General features: G+C 39.7%; 1 protein-coding gene across 1 annotated transcript in view; it reads left to right on the top strand.

Annotated features, from left to right (window-relative positions):
• The window catches only part of adamts3 (ADAM metallopeptidase with thrombospondin type 1 motif, 3), a 122,514-nt gene that overhangs the window by 77,278 nt on the left and 31,162 nt on the right, over window positions 1-14,074 (top strand). Inside the window, exons 10-11 of the mRNA XM_076731739.1 lie at window positions 6,475-6,618; window positions 8,967-9,099. Of these exons, the coding sequence (XP_076587854.1) occupies window positions 6,475-6,618; window positions 8,967-9,099 (277 nt within the window). The remainder of the gene's footprint in view (window positions 1-6,474; window positions 6,619-8,966; window positions 9,100-14,074) is intronic.

The raw sequence follows: 14,074 nt of genomic DNA, 5'->3' as shown, positions 1-14,074 counted from the left end.
GAATGAATTATTGCACTTGCGTTTTTGAAATCATAAGGGCACCAGCAATATAATGCAAATGATGAACTTTCAAACCGTGAATAATTATACTGGGGTAGATGAGCTGTGGTGGAGCTGCTGTCTTCTCATTTGACTCCCACACTGTTGCCTTCAGTGACTGCTAACAAAGCATAAGAAGTGCAAGAGTAAACACACACCTTCTTAGTTTGTAATTAACCTGTTGCCATGGTTAGGACCTTTTACTGAAAACAACTTCTCGAAAGATGTCATAAATTAGTGTCAGATCATTATTTCCTGGCATACAGTGTTAATCTGATAGAGAGAATGGAGCAGGCTGAGTGTTTAATCAAGACAAGCCACCCTCTGTTTCGAGGTAACCATATACCAAATTAATTATGTGACCACAGATTTAAATCCACAGATTTAAGATGTGACTCACAGTAAAGATCTGACCTAATTACTTTCAGTGTGTTTATATAAAATACGTAATTTTGACTATTTTAAAAAGCACCATATGAGGTTTCTCAAAATTAAGTCCATTCAAACACATACACAGTACATCCTGATAATATGACAAATTATTATGACACCACAATACAAAGTTTAAGCCAACAGAGGCACCACAGTCTCCTCAGAGGATCTTTGAAGCACCCAAATAAGAGTTAAGGAGACGCTGATGTAATCATCTGCAGTCAGACATCAGGCAGACAAGGTGACATTGAAGAGGCACACTGTGAAAACCAACAAAGAGGGAATTAAGAATAAGACGTATCAGACACATTCATCCACAATGCACATTATTGAATCGTGTCGCGTCTGTCAACACAATGTGGTTCAGCTCACTTACTCACTGTTGGTTCTTTTGCTGTAAAAAGGAAGAATCTTTCACTGCCAAATGTAAGTGGAAATGTAAGTGCCCAGATATAGTATGGAAATAATGGATGAGACAGAGGTTCTGAGGCCCACAAGCTGAGACAGAGTCCTTTCTTTCTTTGTGCTACCAGGCAAAAACAGATGGACAAAATGCTGGGAGGAGGCTGTGATGGCCTGCTTTTCATCTGGCCTTCAGGTCTTAACATTTGTGTGCATTCAAACAAAAATAATTTACTGAAAATATATACACCATTATACATTATCCATTATATTCTTTGTTTGATCTTTGTGTTTGAGTTTGCATCATTTTGGATGTGAATTATAAAAATGTGCCAGACAGTGCAGAAACATAAGCAAAATGTGTGTTACACAATAATGCATTAATGCAGTAATATATTATTGCACTATAATTATGCTCAGTGTTTGTGTTGTTACATTGTGCCTATAGGTTCAGCTATAATTACGGATGAATTGGATAAGGTCAGTTTTTGTTTGGGACATAATGCGAATCGTGTCCTGGTCACAGAGGGCAGGAGCTGCTCTTCCACTCTCATCTCCGTCTCTGTGACCTTCTCTCTTTCTTTTGTCTGTCTCCTCAGCTTGTCCTGTATCTCCTCACAGGCTTTTCATTTTCGTCTGTATCGGTAAAGTTCATAAACACATTGCTATTTCTATGTAAATGTTTCTGCCTTCCTCTAGGATAATATTGAAATAAAAATATTCAGTCTAGCATTGAAAGTTTACCAGTGTAGCATTGGATGGGTGGAATTAAAGTTAGTTGGCTAGCTACTTAGTTAATTCACTCAGTAGTAGTAGTAGTGAAAGTAACTAGCTGGCATCATGTTGGATGGCCAGTGTTAAACGTAGTGTGACTGCACAGAAGCTATTCATCAGATGATGTCTGGGCGTGAAGACATTGAACTACAAGTAGTCCACTTTTAAAATAACTCTATCACACTTTGCATGGATTCATCCGTCTGTTCGGTTTCCTCAAGTTGTTGACGTAATCAGAACCACCGTGTTGAATGAAGTTTTCGTAGTAATGATGTTACAAAACAGAATGCACATGGAACAGGGACACTTTCACGAGCTGATGTCGCAGCTGCAGACCCGCCTCAGCCTTCCATCCATTTCTAAAAATAACTGAATTTGTGTTGGTGACAGTGGAACACAGTATTGACGCCTCATCTGCTGACACGTGTGTTTATCGATGCTCACTGTATGTTAGCAGAATATGACCTCACATTCAGATCAAGGACAGGGCAGGATGTACAGCAGGGCACAATGAACACATCAGCTTCAATGCAAAACCTTTTCCTTTTTAGCTTTCTCTCGCCGCTCTATGAAATCTCTATAGACTGTAAACTGATTATCTATCACATGCACAAACATTCAAATAAGGAACTCGAACTCAGTGTGTTCACCAGGTTTTTAAATGACATTATAGCAACGTGTATGATCGGCGAGGCTGCAACTGGGAAAAGACAGAATATCAAGACAAATGATTAATAATGATTGCAAAAGCCCAAAAGAGCCATGTGCAGTAAAAACTCACTGAACACACCATCTGTCCTATTCATAAACCACTTGTTTGTAACTTTTTAAGGTGCTGTATTGTAAGTTCTCAGGTATAAAGAAGTTATATTAATGACTTGTCAAACTAACTCTGTTGGGTTTATTCTCTCACGCCCACCCGCAGCAGATATTAGTACTTTGTCTACATCAGTACATAGACATCATACATGGGTTGCAGCAGAGTTCCTTCAGAATCAGTTTGAAATACTTTTCGCCGGGTTTTATCTTCTAAAATCTCTGTGAAGTTTTGTTTCCATCAAAGACCAGAACCTCAAGAAGTTCTTAGGAAATGTTCCTTCATTTCAGAGCTGGCAAGTATTGATCTTAAGTTATGTATTATTCATCCTTTATCTCTGTTTTATGACAACATTTTGAAGCATAAAAGTTTACTCTTAAGCTTGGAGAAAGTGTTTAGACAAAATAATTCCTACTTTAGGTCCACTAACTAGCTTTGTCAGAAACTTTCACTCATATCACTGTCATCATCAGTAGATGGAGTTTGCTCTGTTGACATGGAGTTCCTGTCTGTATTAAGCTTGAGATTTTTCTTGACCTTCAAGCTAACCTGATACTAAATCAACAGTGCCTGATAAGGAAAAAGCAATTAACAACACGTTGGGACTGTTAAGTATAATCTTCCCAGTTTGGAGTGTTTCATCGAACGTTATGAACACATGAGGACATTTGTCCCAATTTTCTGTTGCTCAAGTGTATTGTACATTAGGTCCTCTAATAACATCCTCATGACACCTTAATAGAATTTTAGGATGCAGCTGCAGTGTAGCAGCTAAATATGAACGGCACAGTATGTTTCCAAGGGCCACCATTGCACTTTGAGAACCCTGGTCTAAGGGATTCATTACCCCTCAGCCTTATGGCTGCACCAGCCAAGCCATGCATACAGCCTCTGGTGCCAGTCAACAAGAAAAGGATGCAGCAACTAAATCAGATGACCAACTAACCAGAAACTAAACCAAAGCACCAAAGCCTTGAGAGCTGTCATGTAGTATGTTGTCCATCACAGTGTCAACAAAAAGAGTCACGTTTCTCAGTCTGTTCTTCGTCTACTTTCTCTTCTCTGGTGTCTGCCCTCTGGCTGGACCACAGTAGGCAGACTGGCAGTCAATCATAAATGACAGCTTGTGACAGTGGTTTGACTCTGGCTGGATAATTCTTTGCATGTAATTCTGCATTTCTTTCTTTCCAGTCACGTTTCTGCTATCCGCTTTCTAATAAAGGCGCAATATGTCCAAAAGAATTGAATTAATGGATTGTATTTGATTCAAACACATGTAAATGTCAGTAGACATTTTTGTTATTCATGAGTATTGAATATTTCATAACATCTGGCTAAACAGAAATCAAATCATTTCCGTTCTGCAAGTCTGTGTCAGGGCAAATTACCCAACATTTGCAGAGCTCTTTATGGGAAGTCACTTTCTGGCAGATGTAACCTCTCTCTAGTTCCTTACACTGTTGGTCGCAATTATAATATCAGCAATCATAACATTTCTCACTAGAAAAAGAGGGAAGTCATTGGTCAGGTGAATATTTGACTTGGAAGCTACAAACAAGTCAAGACCTAAGCGACTCTCTCATTAATTGTAAGTTATGAGGTTGCCTCCAGAGGCAATGAAAAGTTCAAGAAATCTCAGGTCAAGAAATAAATGTATGATTTATGTTAAGTATAGATTTAAATGTCAGCTCTCAGATGGGAGGGTTTTCTGACAAGGATTTATTTCTTGAAGGCTTTCTTCCACCCAAACTGTTCTGAGGCATTAGCCTGTTTGATTTGGTTCAATTAAGTTAGTGTGAGAGACAGTTATCAGTCCGGTTCTAGTTGGACTTTGGTGCAGTCTGCCTGGGGCTGTGTGATAGTACAAGAATTCAGTATTTAACTACTATGAAGTCCATCTGTGGATTATGGGAACTGTCAAGAGGGCAATCAGAAAGCAATTTGTAGATATGTCCATCAAGGCATGAGTGCAGAAACTTTCTCCTTAAAACAGGTGTGATGACTGTTCTTTTCCATGTGTTTTGGAAGATTGAGTGAAATGTGTGCTCAGTGAAGACTGAGTGAAATATGATGCCTTTTTTTTTCTATGCTGCACCAAAAATATATCCCCCCAACCCTGGTCATATGGCCATTAGCGAAGTGATGTGAAGTAAAGTGACATGTGGCAGGTACACAGTAAATATACCCTCATAGTATTTCCATCCTGTTTCTATGTGTCGGGTGTTATTATGATATATGAGGTCCACTTGCAGTCTAATGATGCTCATAATGTGTTATTTCTTTGTGGGCTTTGTGACAGCAGAGAAGATAAATGAACACATCAGCTGCAGGAAAGTGCTGCGTAATCATTGGTCTCCCAGCCCCCAACCTCTCTTATCTCTCAATGAAAGAGCCATCACTCACATGGCACTCACCTTAGCATGTGACTCTGAACACCTCCTGAACCCATTTTTCACTCCTCTTCCATCCAGATGCAGATACACGACACTTACTGTAGATGGAAAAAGGCATGTTTTAGTACCCATTTTGTCCCCTCTGCCATTGCGGTGCTAAAGTCCATGGCTCACACTGTGTTCTGCACTAACGTATTTATGTTGTATGTTGTTGAATGGGCATGTATCCATGTTCTGGAGGCACACATAATGTATTTAATTTCCCCTTTGGAGACAGTAAAATCTATTTATCCATCTATTAACCTGCTGATGGTCACCAGAATTTAATTTCCACACATGGGTCCATGTAGTGCTGATGATGTCAGATAATATGAGCCACCAAAGCTGTTGACTGTTTACATCTCTTGGTTTGTTCATAGGAAGTCCGTGTGCAAGGCACCAGAGCTCAAAGGCAACAATGTAGCGCTGTTTTCCTTAGTCCTGACAAACTGAACCAGACTTCAGGCACGAAAGCGACTCACACAGGAGGCAACTTTAACACCTGGCATCTCTTTCATTAGAGCAGTATAATGTAGCCAGTGGCAGGTATAGAACAATAAACCAGACCACCTCTCTATGCAGTGGTACAGAAAGTTTCCCTGGATGAAAATGTGTGTTCATCCTCCACTTCCTCCATTGAACAGTTTTCTTTTCTCAGTACAGATGAGGGAAAGTGCTAGTGTGCATGGATGAACACAAAGTATCTGACCTGTCATGGTAATTCTAATCTAAAGAGGGATTAACACCAGGGATGCATTTTATATTGTCAGCGTATTATTTAGGGATGGTTGCAAATGAATGAATGAGTGTATCTTCTAGTTCAAATGTGACACTTATGAATGGATGATGGTAATATCTACAGCAATTTTTTGCATCACTGAAAACTTTTATGACACTTGAAGGGAGAAGATTTCTGCCTTTTGAGGCATTTAAAGTCTTGAGACAACAGTGTGACAAACTTTCAAAGATCCAAAAACACTGTATGTCCAAAAAGAAAAACTTAAAATGTTAACTGCACCTGCTCATTACCAGCAATAACCACTGACCTGCACACTCACATTGGGAGCAATTTGTGGTTCAGGATCACGCTCAAGGATACTTCAACATGTAAACCATAGGGGCCAGGGATCGAACCAACAACCTTCTAAGCAGATGACCCCTCTACCTGAGCCACAGTTGCAAACAGTTGGAATCACACATTTTTAATGTCATGAAATATTTTGAATTATCAATATCATGAAATGTCAAAAAGGTGGACGTGACAGAGGGAAGAAAACACAGGAAGAATGTGAGGAAGGAGGAAGGAAAGAAAAGGGGCTGGAATTATTACAGATGTTTACTTATAGCTCACATAGTTCCGACAACTGAAACTAAAAGGTCTCCCCGAACTGAAAAAAGGAAGCTTTCCTTAATTATTTGAGTAAATATATTAAGTACTTCTGGCCACTGATAAATAAAAAGATATTGTATTATGAATCATCGGTGTAAAAGTAACGTCTTTACTCAAAACCCTTTGGGGATTTATCTTGATATGCTGCAGTTTTGTAAATATTTGCATGTCTCTCTCTGTGGGGGCAGTTTGGGCATGGAGCACGATGGCCAAGGTAACCGCTGCGGGGACGAAACAGCGATGGGAAGCGTGATGGCTCCTCTGGTGCAGGCGGCCTTCCATCGATACCACTGGTCCATGTGCAGCGGGCAGGAGCTCAAGAGATACATCCAGTGAGTTCATGTTCGCACATCCACTGATTGTTGCATTACTGTTTTAGCAGTGGTTTGGGATGGCATTGATGACAAAGTCACAGCTTTATGCAGACAGCACTCCGAGAAGTCACACTACCAAGGCCACACAACCCTCCAAATGCTTGAAAATATGCAGCTCATCATGCTAAATGGCTGCCATTATTTTATTCAAAGAATACCTAAATCCTTTCTTTGAATGTTAGTACTTTATAAAAGGATGAATTGTGCAAGATCCACGTCAAACTTATGAGCATTGATTTATCACGTTGCTTTAGCCTCTTGTATATGAAATACTAAAATGTTTTGCAGGACTGTTTTGACTAGATGTGTAAACGTGTCATCACAATTTGGCACAGTTTTGGCAGTTAATGTCCAATAACCACATGTGAAAGAATTTGGCAACCAACTGTATTTAAAAAAAAGGTTTGTTCAGCTTTTCCAAACATTTGATCTGCTGGAGATTGGACGAAATTGAATTTATTTTACAGTTCATGAGGAGCCAAAAGTTAAAGTGCTGTATAATCAACCACATGGTGGCGCTATCCAGACCATAACATGCATTGTTCATCCTTAGACCACGGCCAAACTTTCTAATAAGGTTTCACTGAAATCTGCTGAACTTTTAAGATATCCTGCTTACTAACATCCAACAAATAAACAAATACTCGAGGCTGATGACGTAAACTCAGGGGAGGTAATTATTATTACTACAATATATTACATTACATTTGAATTTTAAGTCAGGTAAGAAGAAAGCTTTATTTTTGTTGCCTTGGAAGCCAACTCTGCCTCTCATGTGGAAATGTACACCATTAACTTGCAGCTGAAGTAGCTGAAGCTCAACAGCATGATGTCATCTCCAATGAGGACATTGACAGAGCTCATATGAGCCTCAGCACATACATCCACAGGATGTGGTCAGTTCACAAACATCGAGTTTTTCACTCAGCTGTAAAGAAATCAATTTCTGACAACTGCATTGAAGGAGGTGGCAATGGAATGTGCAATCAATCGCCATACAGTATGCTGTTATTTAGAGCGACTGGAACCATTGCAGAGAAAAATCAATGTACTGTGTAGGATGGAAAGTCTTACTGAATTATAATTTTGGATGATCATAAATGTGAAAGCTTTGTTCCTGAGAGGGAAAAAGAAAGTTAGTCAAGCAGCTGCTGCAGCAAAATCTATGAGATGTTTAAAATCATTGTACTTATACAAAAAGCTCACATGCCCTGTCTGACTGTGAGCAGGAGCTCAGGGAGTTACTGCAGCTGAGACGCTTTCACCAGTCGACCACATGCAGTCAAATCTGATCATAACCTGAAATATAAATTCTAAAGTTGTTCCGTGACTTCTTTGAAAGCTTTGTGCTTTTATTCGGTCAGAATGTTAACAGGTATCAAAGTGGTGCCTGTTTAAACAATTGAGCAATTAGGAGCTGCATGACAGCAGAGCACCAAACTGTAGGAACTGTAGGAGGTTCATTCCACCTGCTCTCAATTTTCCAAACATGACTTTCCTTTGGTTTATTGGCTAATTGACTTGATGGTAAATGAAAGTGGGATGCAACCTCACGAATTAAGCTGGCTGCACTAACTACACTACTAACAGTAACAACAGTGGTCCTGTAAAATTCAGTGCTGTGCTGCTCTGAATTTCTAATCACTTCTACTTTGCTGTTTCTGTTGTCTGCAGTTAAAATGTAAACTCAGAGCAAGAGTAGTGAGTGTGGCAGGACTGTGTCGTTGTATTGATGGATTTAATGCAGTGGAAACGAGAAGCAATTAGTTAATCGATTAATCTGTCAACAAAAAAAATGTGCACCTTTTGGATAATCGATTCACTGTTGAAGTCATTTTTGAAGCAAAACTAGCAAACATCCTCTGGTTTCAGCTTCTCTAATGTGGGGATTTGCTGCTCTTTTCTGTTGTATTAACAGAGGAAGCAATTTACAGATTAATCGTTAATGAAAATAATCATTAGTCTACTCAGAGCAGCACAGTAGTGAGTATGAGGTAAACAGAGAAAATGGAGAAGCTGTTAGGTTTGAATTAACAACAGCACATTGAAACCTGAGCAGATCAGTTTTTGCTAAAATATGATAAAATACACATATAAAGCACAGGAATGAGGGATAAAGTTTTTCTCTAATATAAGCCTGTTTAAAACAAAGGCCTGGTACTCTCTGCCATAGAGGTGAACACAGGCCCCGGGCCACAAATCCATTTAGAAAAATATTGTATCTCATTGTCTGTATTAGGATGGCAGGACTGAGTCTCTGTTCAGTGTTTGACACCAATGTCACCTCTTTTTTCATTTCCTGACAGCACATATGACTGTCTCTTGGATGACCCCTTCAAACACGACTGGCCGCAGCTCCCTGAACTTCCTGGCATCAACTATTCAATGGATGAGCAGTGTCGCTTTGACTTTGGAGTGGGCTATAAGATCTGCACTTCAGTGAGTACATTCCCCAGGCTTCCATTGAGCGGGTATATGCCACCTTGCAGTGGGTATCCTTTCCCAAAAAATATGTCTATAAGTAAAGCTCAGCAGAGAAAAAAGGAAAAGACAGAACCAACTGAAGCTTCATTTACTGTCAAAGAGCTAAGAAAAATAAGATGGGTCATCCAACTGAAACCTTCTCTGGCTTTAGTTGTACTTAAGATAAGAAGAGCAACGTTTATGGTGAGCTTTTCACACAAAGACATGAAGGAGATGACGATGGGCGCCTTCTGAGAAACTTTGACATATCAGCAGACTCATACAAGCAGAATCACATGCTAGTTTAGTGAGCACTGAACCGACATGTGCTTACTTTACTGCAGTCACACCTTCTATCTGGCTGGTTCTCTGCAGATGGCAGGGTACCCTTTCCCTGGTCACACCACCATGAGCTACATGATCCGCCTGAAAATACTGGAAAAGTAATACTTAATAATTAACTTTTATGCATTTTTTGTTTTTGTTAAATATTTTAGGATGTGGATTGGTTCAGTGGGTGGTAGTCAGAGTTCTTTATCTTCAACTTCAAATAGAATAGAAAGTATTTGTTCCAAAATACAGTAGAGGCTTTAAAAGTCAGTTTAAAATGTAATTTATTCATTGATGCTGTTGATCAGGCTAAGCAAAAAACATAATGTCCTCTCAACGGGACCTGCTTCTGTCATTTATCAAGTTTAAAAAAAACCTAAAAACCTGCAGAGGATGAGTCATCTTGGATTTACATATTTGGAGAGACGATGTTTGTATTGTGAGGACTGGGCAGAAACCTTCCGGGGGTTGCAGTTCTGACTTAGATCTTCAGTTGATGACTAAGTTGTTGACTTGATACCCAGCCTCACAGGGGATGAAGGCTGCATCATTTCAATTCAACGTGTAAAAGAATCAGGAGGTCAGCAGGCTCCATCTGAACTTGAATAGCTTCATGCTTTATCTTTCAGTTGACCCAGACAGTTTTTGTCGCTGTTTGCTCTTTGCTTACTATTCTGAAAGTTTGTTTTTGACCCGCACAAGCCCAGCCACTGCCAAGGAAATGTAATTCACTTTTTCTTTAATAGCTCAGGAATTTATTGCACTCCTGCCGTTATCTATATCCACAGCCATTTCCAGTCTAAAGCTCTTAAACCTGCTATGATATATTTTTTTCTATTAACAAAGCGTCGAAAGACTACTTGTATGGTATGCGAAAGGGGTTGCTCATTGCGACAGTTCCACAGAGAATTATCGCCTGACTGCAGATTTCAGTGTCTTTCGGCTTTTAGCATTCCAGCTTGTTTTGGTTTTCCAGCCCTTGTCTTTATCATTTAATCTCACCACTCTTATTGCCATTGTTTCCTACCACCGCATGCAGGTATTCAGTGAAAAATCTCTGATAGAGCCCATAAACCACCTGCCCACAACCAAATGGGAGACAGATAAAGACTAGCTAGTGAACACGGAGGCAAAAGAGCCAGATATTTCCCTCAGGAGCTGGTAGAGACCAAAAGACAGAGCTAAACTGGGAATGAATATTGAATATTGGCTACAAAAACAACTCAAAATGAATGCTAATGTTGCTTTGTATCTGCCTCGTGTAAATAGTAAAAGCTCTGCATTCAAAATGTTGATCATGTGAAAGCCCTTAATCTCTTCAGAGTGTTGAATTGGAACTAATCTCAACTCATTTCTGTACTGTTGGGAAGTTTAACCTGTTACAATGCATCATATTTCAGAAAGACTTTAATGATCTTAATATGTAAAGTAACTTGTAACTACATTTGGATGAAAAGTAGAATATTTCCCATTTAAATGTAGAGGAGTAGAAGTATAATAAAGTGGAAGTATTCAAGTAATGTATTTTTACTCGACTACTGTACTTAAGAGCACTACAGTGGATTAGCTTTGCTACCTTCCAATAGTGGGCATGACTCATCGCAGCCACTCTCAGCGTGGGCTGAAATCAGCACTCCTCACAGACTATTGATCAGGCCGCTGTAAGGAAGTCTGCTGGATCTATACTGAGAAGTCTTGCCTGTCAAAAGAACATGATGTTTACTTCCAGTGTGTTCACCCAGTTTAACTGATTCACCTTTTCACGTGCTCACTGTCATGTTAATTCAATTAGCTCAAATAAGTTCACGAAACTGGAAACACGGTCAATATTCACTAACATTTAAACAATGATCAGTTCCCTTCTAACTCCTCCAATGGACAATTCACAAATGAGTCCTGTCTTTGACAAGGTCAGCAGATAATAGCTGCCTTTGCTCTGAAGGCTCACATTTTGTTTATATCTCCAACCTCCAAGCTAATGACCAAGCAGAAGTCTCAAGTCACTTATTGGCAAATTGATTTGATTTGTCCCTTCCAAAGCATTGGTCAAACTAGCAATGGAAGCACAGTGGATCAGTGTTTACATCTCACGGCACAAAAATCCATTTTTATTTCTGACATTTTGTGGATGAATCCTACACATTTGTCTGCATTTGTGGCTGCTTTAGTTTCTGCTGACAGCAGGCTGTGGTGCAGCAGCATTGTGCAGAGCTCAGCGTTGGTGTACGGAGGTAGAATAAGTGCCAAATGTTTATAAGAAAGTTTAGTGCCAGAGATAAGACGCATATATGATTGGGTAATATGTGGAATATGTGACTCTAAAATGACTTTTGTGCCAGCCTGAATTACCACAATGCTCCATTATCACCAGATAAAGTGGGAGCAGCTGGAACCTCTTCCTTCCTCCTATCCCGTCTGCTGGAAAAGCACCATCTGCTGACACTGAATTCTGAAAAAAAAAAAAGAAAAAAAAAAAATGTTTTTTCAACAGCAAACAATTTAATAACAGCAATAATCAATATTTTGTGGAAAAGAGATTTTCGCCTGTTGAACCAGTCCATCAAATTAACCACTCGGTCCCTGCAAAGCTTTATCAGAATATACTGTTAAGATACATGTGATATGATACAATATTGAATGCAAGACTATTGTGGGGGAATTTCTTCTTCTACTACAAAATCCACTGTATCGAGTCACTTACCCTGCATTTTCAAAATATGTGACCAATCATCATCAATTATTTAAACCCAGATTAAGACCCAGTGACTGGATATTTTTCCGCTGTGGAGGCTGTAACTAAAGTATGCACTGATTATAGATTTGAACATTCGTCGTCCTACAACGTGCGATTTTGAAAGATTCAGGTCAGCCTCTCCACTTAACCTGAAATGACTGAAGCTGGCAGTTTCCCAGGCTTCTCTGTTTGCATCCCATGTAAACAAAAACAGAGAGCCAGAGTTGCAGTTGTGTATCACAGCCGACCAGATTCTTTTCATGTCACTAGCTAAAGTTTTTGTTTGTTTAGAAAGAAGTCATTCAACCTAGCTAATTGTCTTGTGTACCTCTGAAAACACAGAGCCACTCACCCGAGCAGCTGAGCAAGATAGGAGAGGTAGACGTATCTGCGGCAGACATGTTCATAGGGTCGTATTCATTTTTCTTCCATCAACTCCTCACAAATGAGCTGAACAGATGAAGATTTTCTGAATCAGTGACCCAGAACAGAATATAGCCAGGAATTCAGAAGATTAATGTATGAGTATATCAGTGTTCAGCTGATACAGAATTTCCACCAGCCTGAATAATAACAGTTTTACCAGGAGAGCTCTCAAGTACCTTCAGCAAAGCATCAAATTACAGCAGTGATGCTGATTGTCGGATGACGGCCAGGATTTAAACCTTGTCCAGGAACATTGGATCGGGTCGAGGACGAATTGTGTGAACAGTGAAAAAGTCAAAAGTGAGTCTGACTCAAGCTACGACAATTTAAAGTTATCATTCAGCTGCAGCGTCATTTACCTTCCAAAGGCTGTTAAATTTTAGTCGGATGATCTTGCCACACAACATTTACCTCCATTGACAACAGAGTTAATGTAGGAAGTCGTGAGTCCCTCATGTAGCAACATAGAAAGTAAGGATTCTGATTGTGGAGTGTGGAGTCCATCTGACTTTCATCTAGGAGAGAATTTGTATTCTGTCACAATAAAACAGAAAGAATAAGTTCTAATAGAAAATTGCACATTTACTTTTTTTTTTAAGCTGTAACGGATCTTTCTCTAACCTTAACTCATTGTTTGAGCTGCCTAACTCTAAACACAGACTAACCATGGCTAGATTAAGCTCCTCGGGGGCCCCAGGAAAAAAAATACACTGGTGGGCTCCTGTCAACCAGCCATTCCTCCCTACCCCATTCACAGTAGAATTTGTTGAAGAAAAAACTGAGATGTTTGCCCTGAAATTTGTTAACACATTTTGACAACAGTAATTGCATAAAAATGCTGGTTACAGTAGCTAAAAGTGGATCTATTTGATCTCTCCTTGTGGTTCTGTGTAGAAAAGCAACAACTACAGTCAGAACAATGTGAAAATGAGAAAAGGCGTCATGACTGAGGGAACAGTTCAACAAGAAAAGGGAAGAGATTGACTGAGTTGAGAGATATATGGCAACCTCTTTAAAGGAACAGGTCTAAGCCTCTTGGTATAAGGATGTTCTGGGCAGCCGAAAGGCCCATTTTTGATTTCTCTCAAATCAGTCTGATGGTCTGTTTAAATCCTCCGTCTGTGGAGAGGAGGTTAACAGTAAGCTATTTCCAAGGAAACCCTTCATAATCCACTCAGCTTTAGTGGCTCTAATGGTGGAGCCCGTAACCCCTGTAAACAACAATTTGGTCTGCAGGATGTCAGCATTGATTAGATTGTGACTGTGTAATACTAACATACCTCTTTTTAGGGAATCTGGCTATTCTATCAGGCTTTCTGGCATCAGTTTTTGTTTTATTATCAGAGCCTTAATTGCATCTGTGTATAGTGGGTAACAGTGGTCAGTTCCTATGCATCCCTTGGCGTAGGCAGTTGTGAACGTCACAGCCGGAGCTTTTCTGTGATGTCAGTGTTGTAACAC

The sequence above is a fragment of the Chaetodon auriga genome, chromosome 5, assembly GCF_051107435.1.
Source record: "Chaetodon auriga isolate fChaAug3 chromosome 5, fChaAug3.hap1, whole genome shotgun sequence".
NCBI classification, from domain to species: Eukaryota; Metazoa; Chordata; class Actinopteri; order Chaetodontiformes; family Chaetodontidae; genus Chaetodon; species Chaetodon auriga.
Note: the sequence above shows the minus strand (reverse complement) of the source record. Positions and strands in the feature narration are given on the sequence as shown.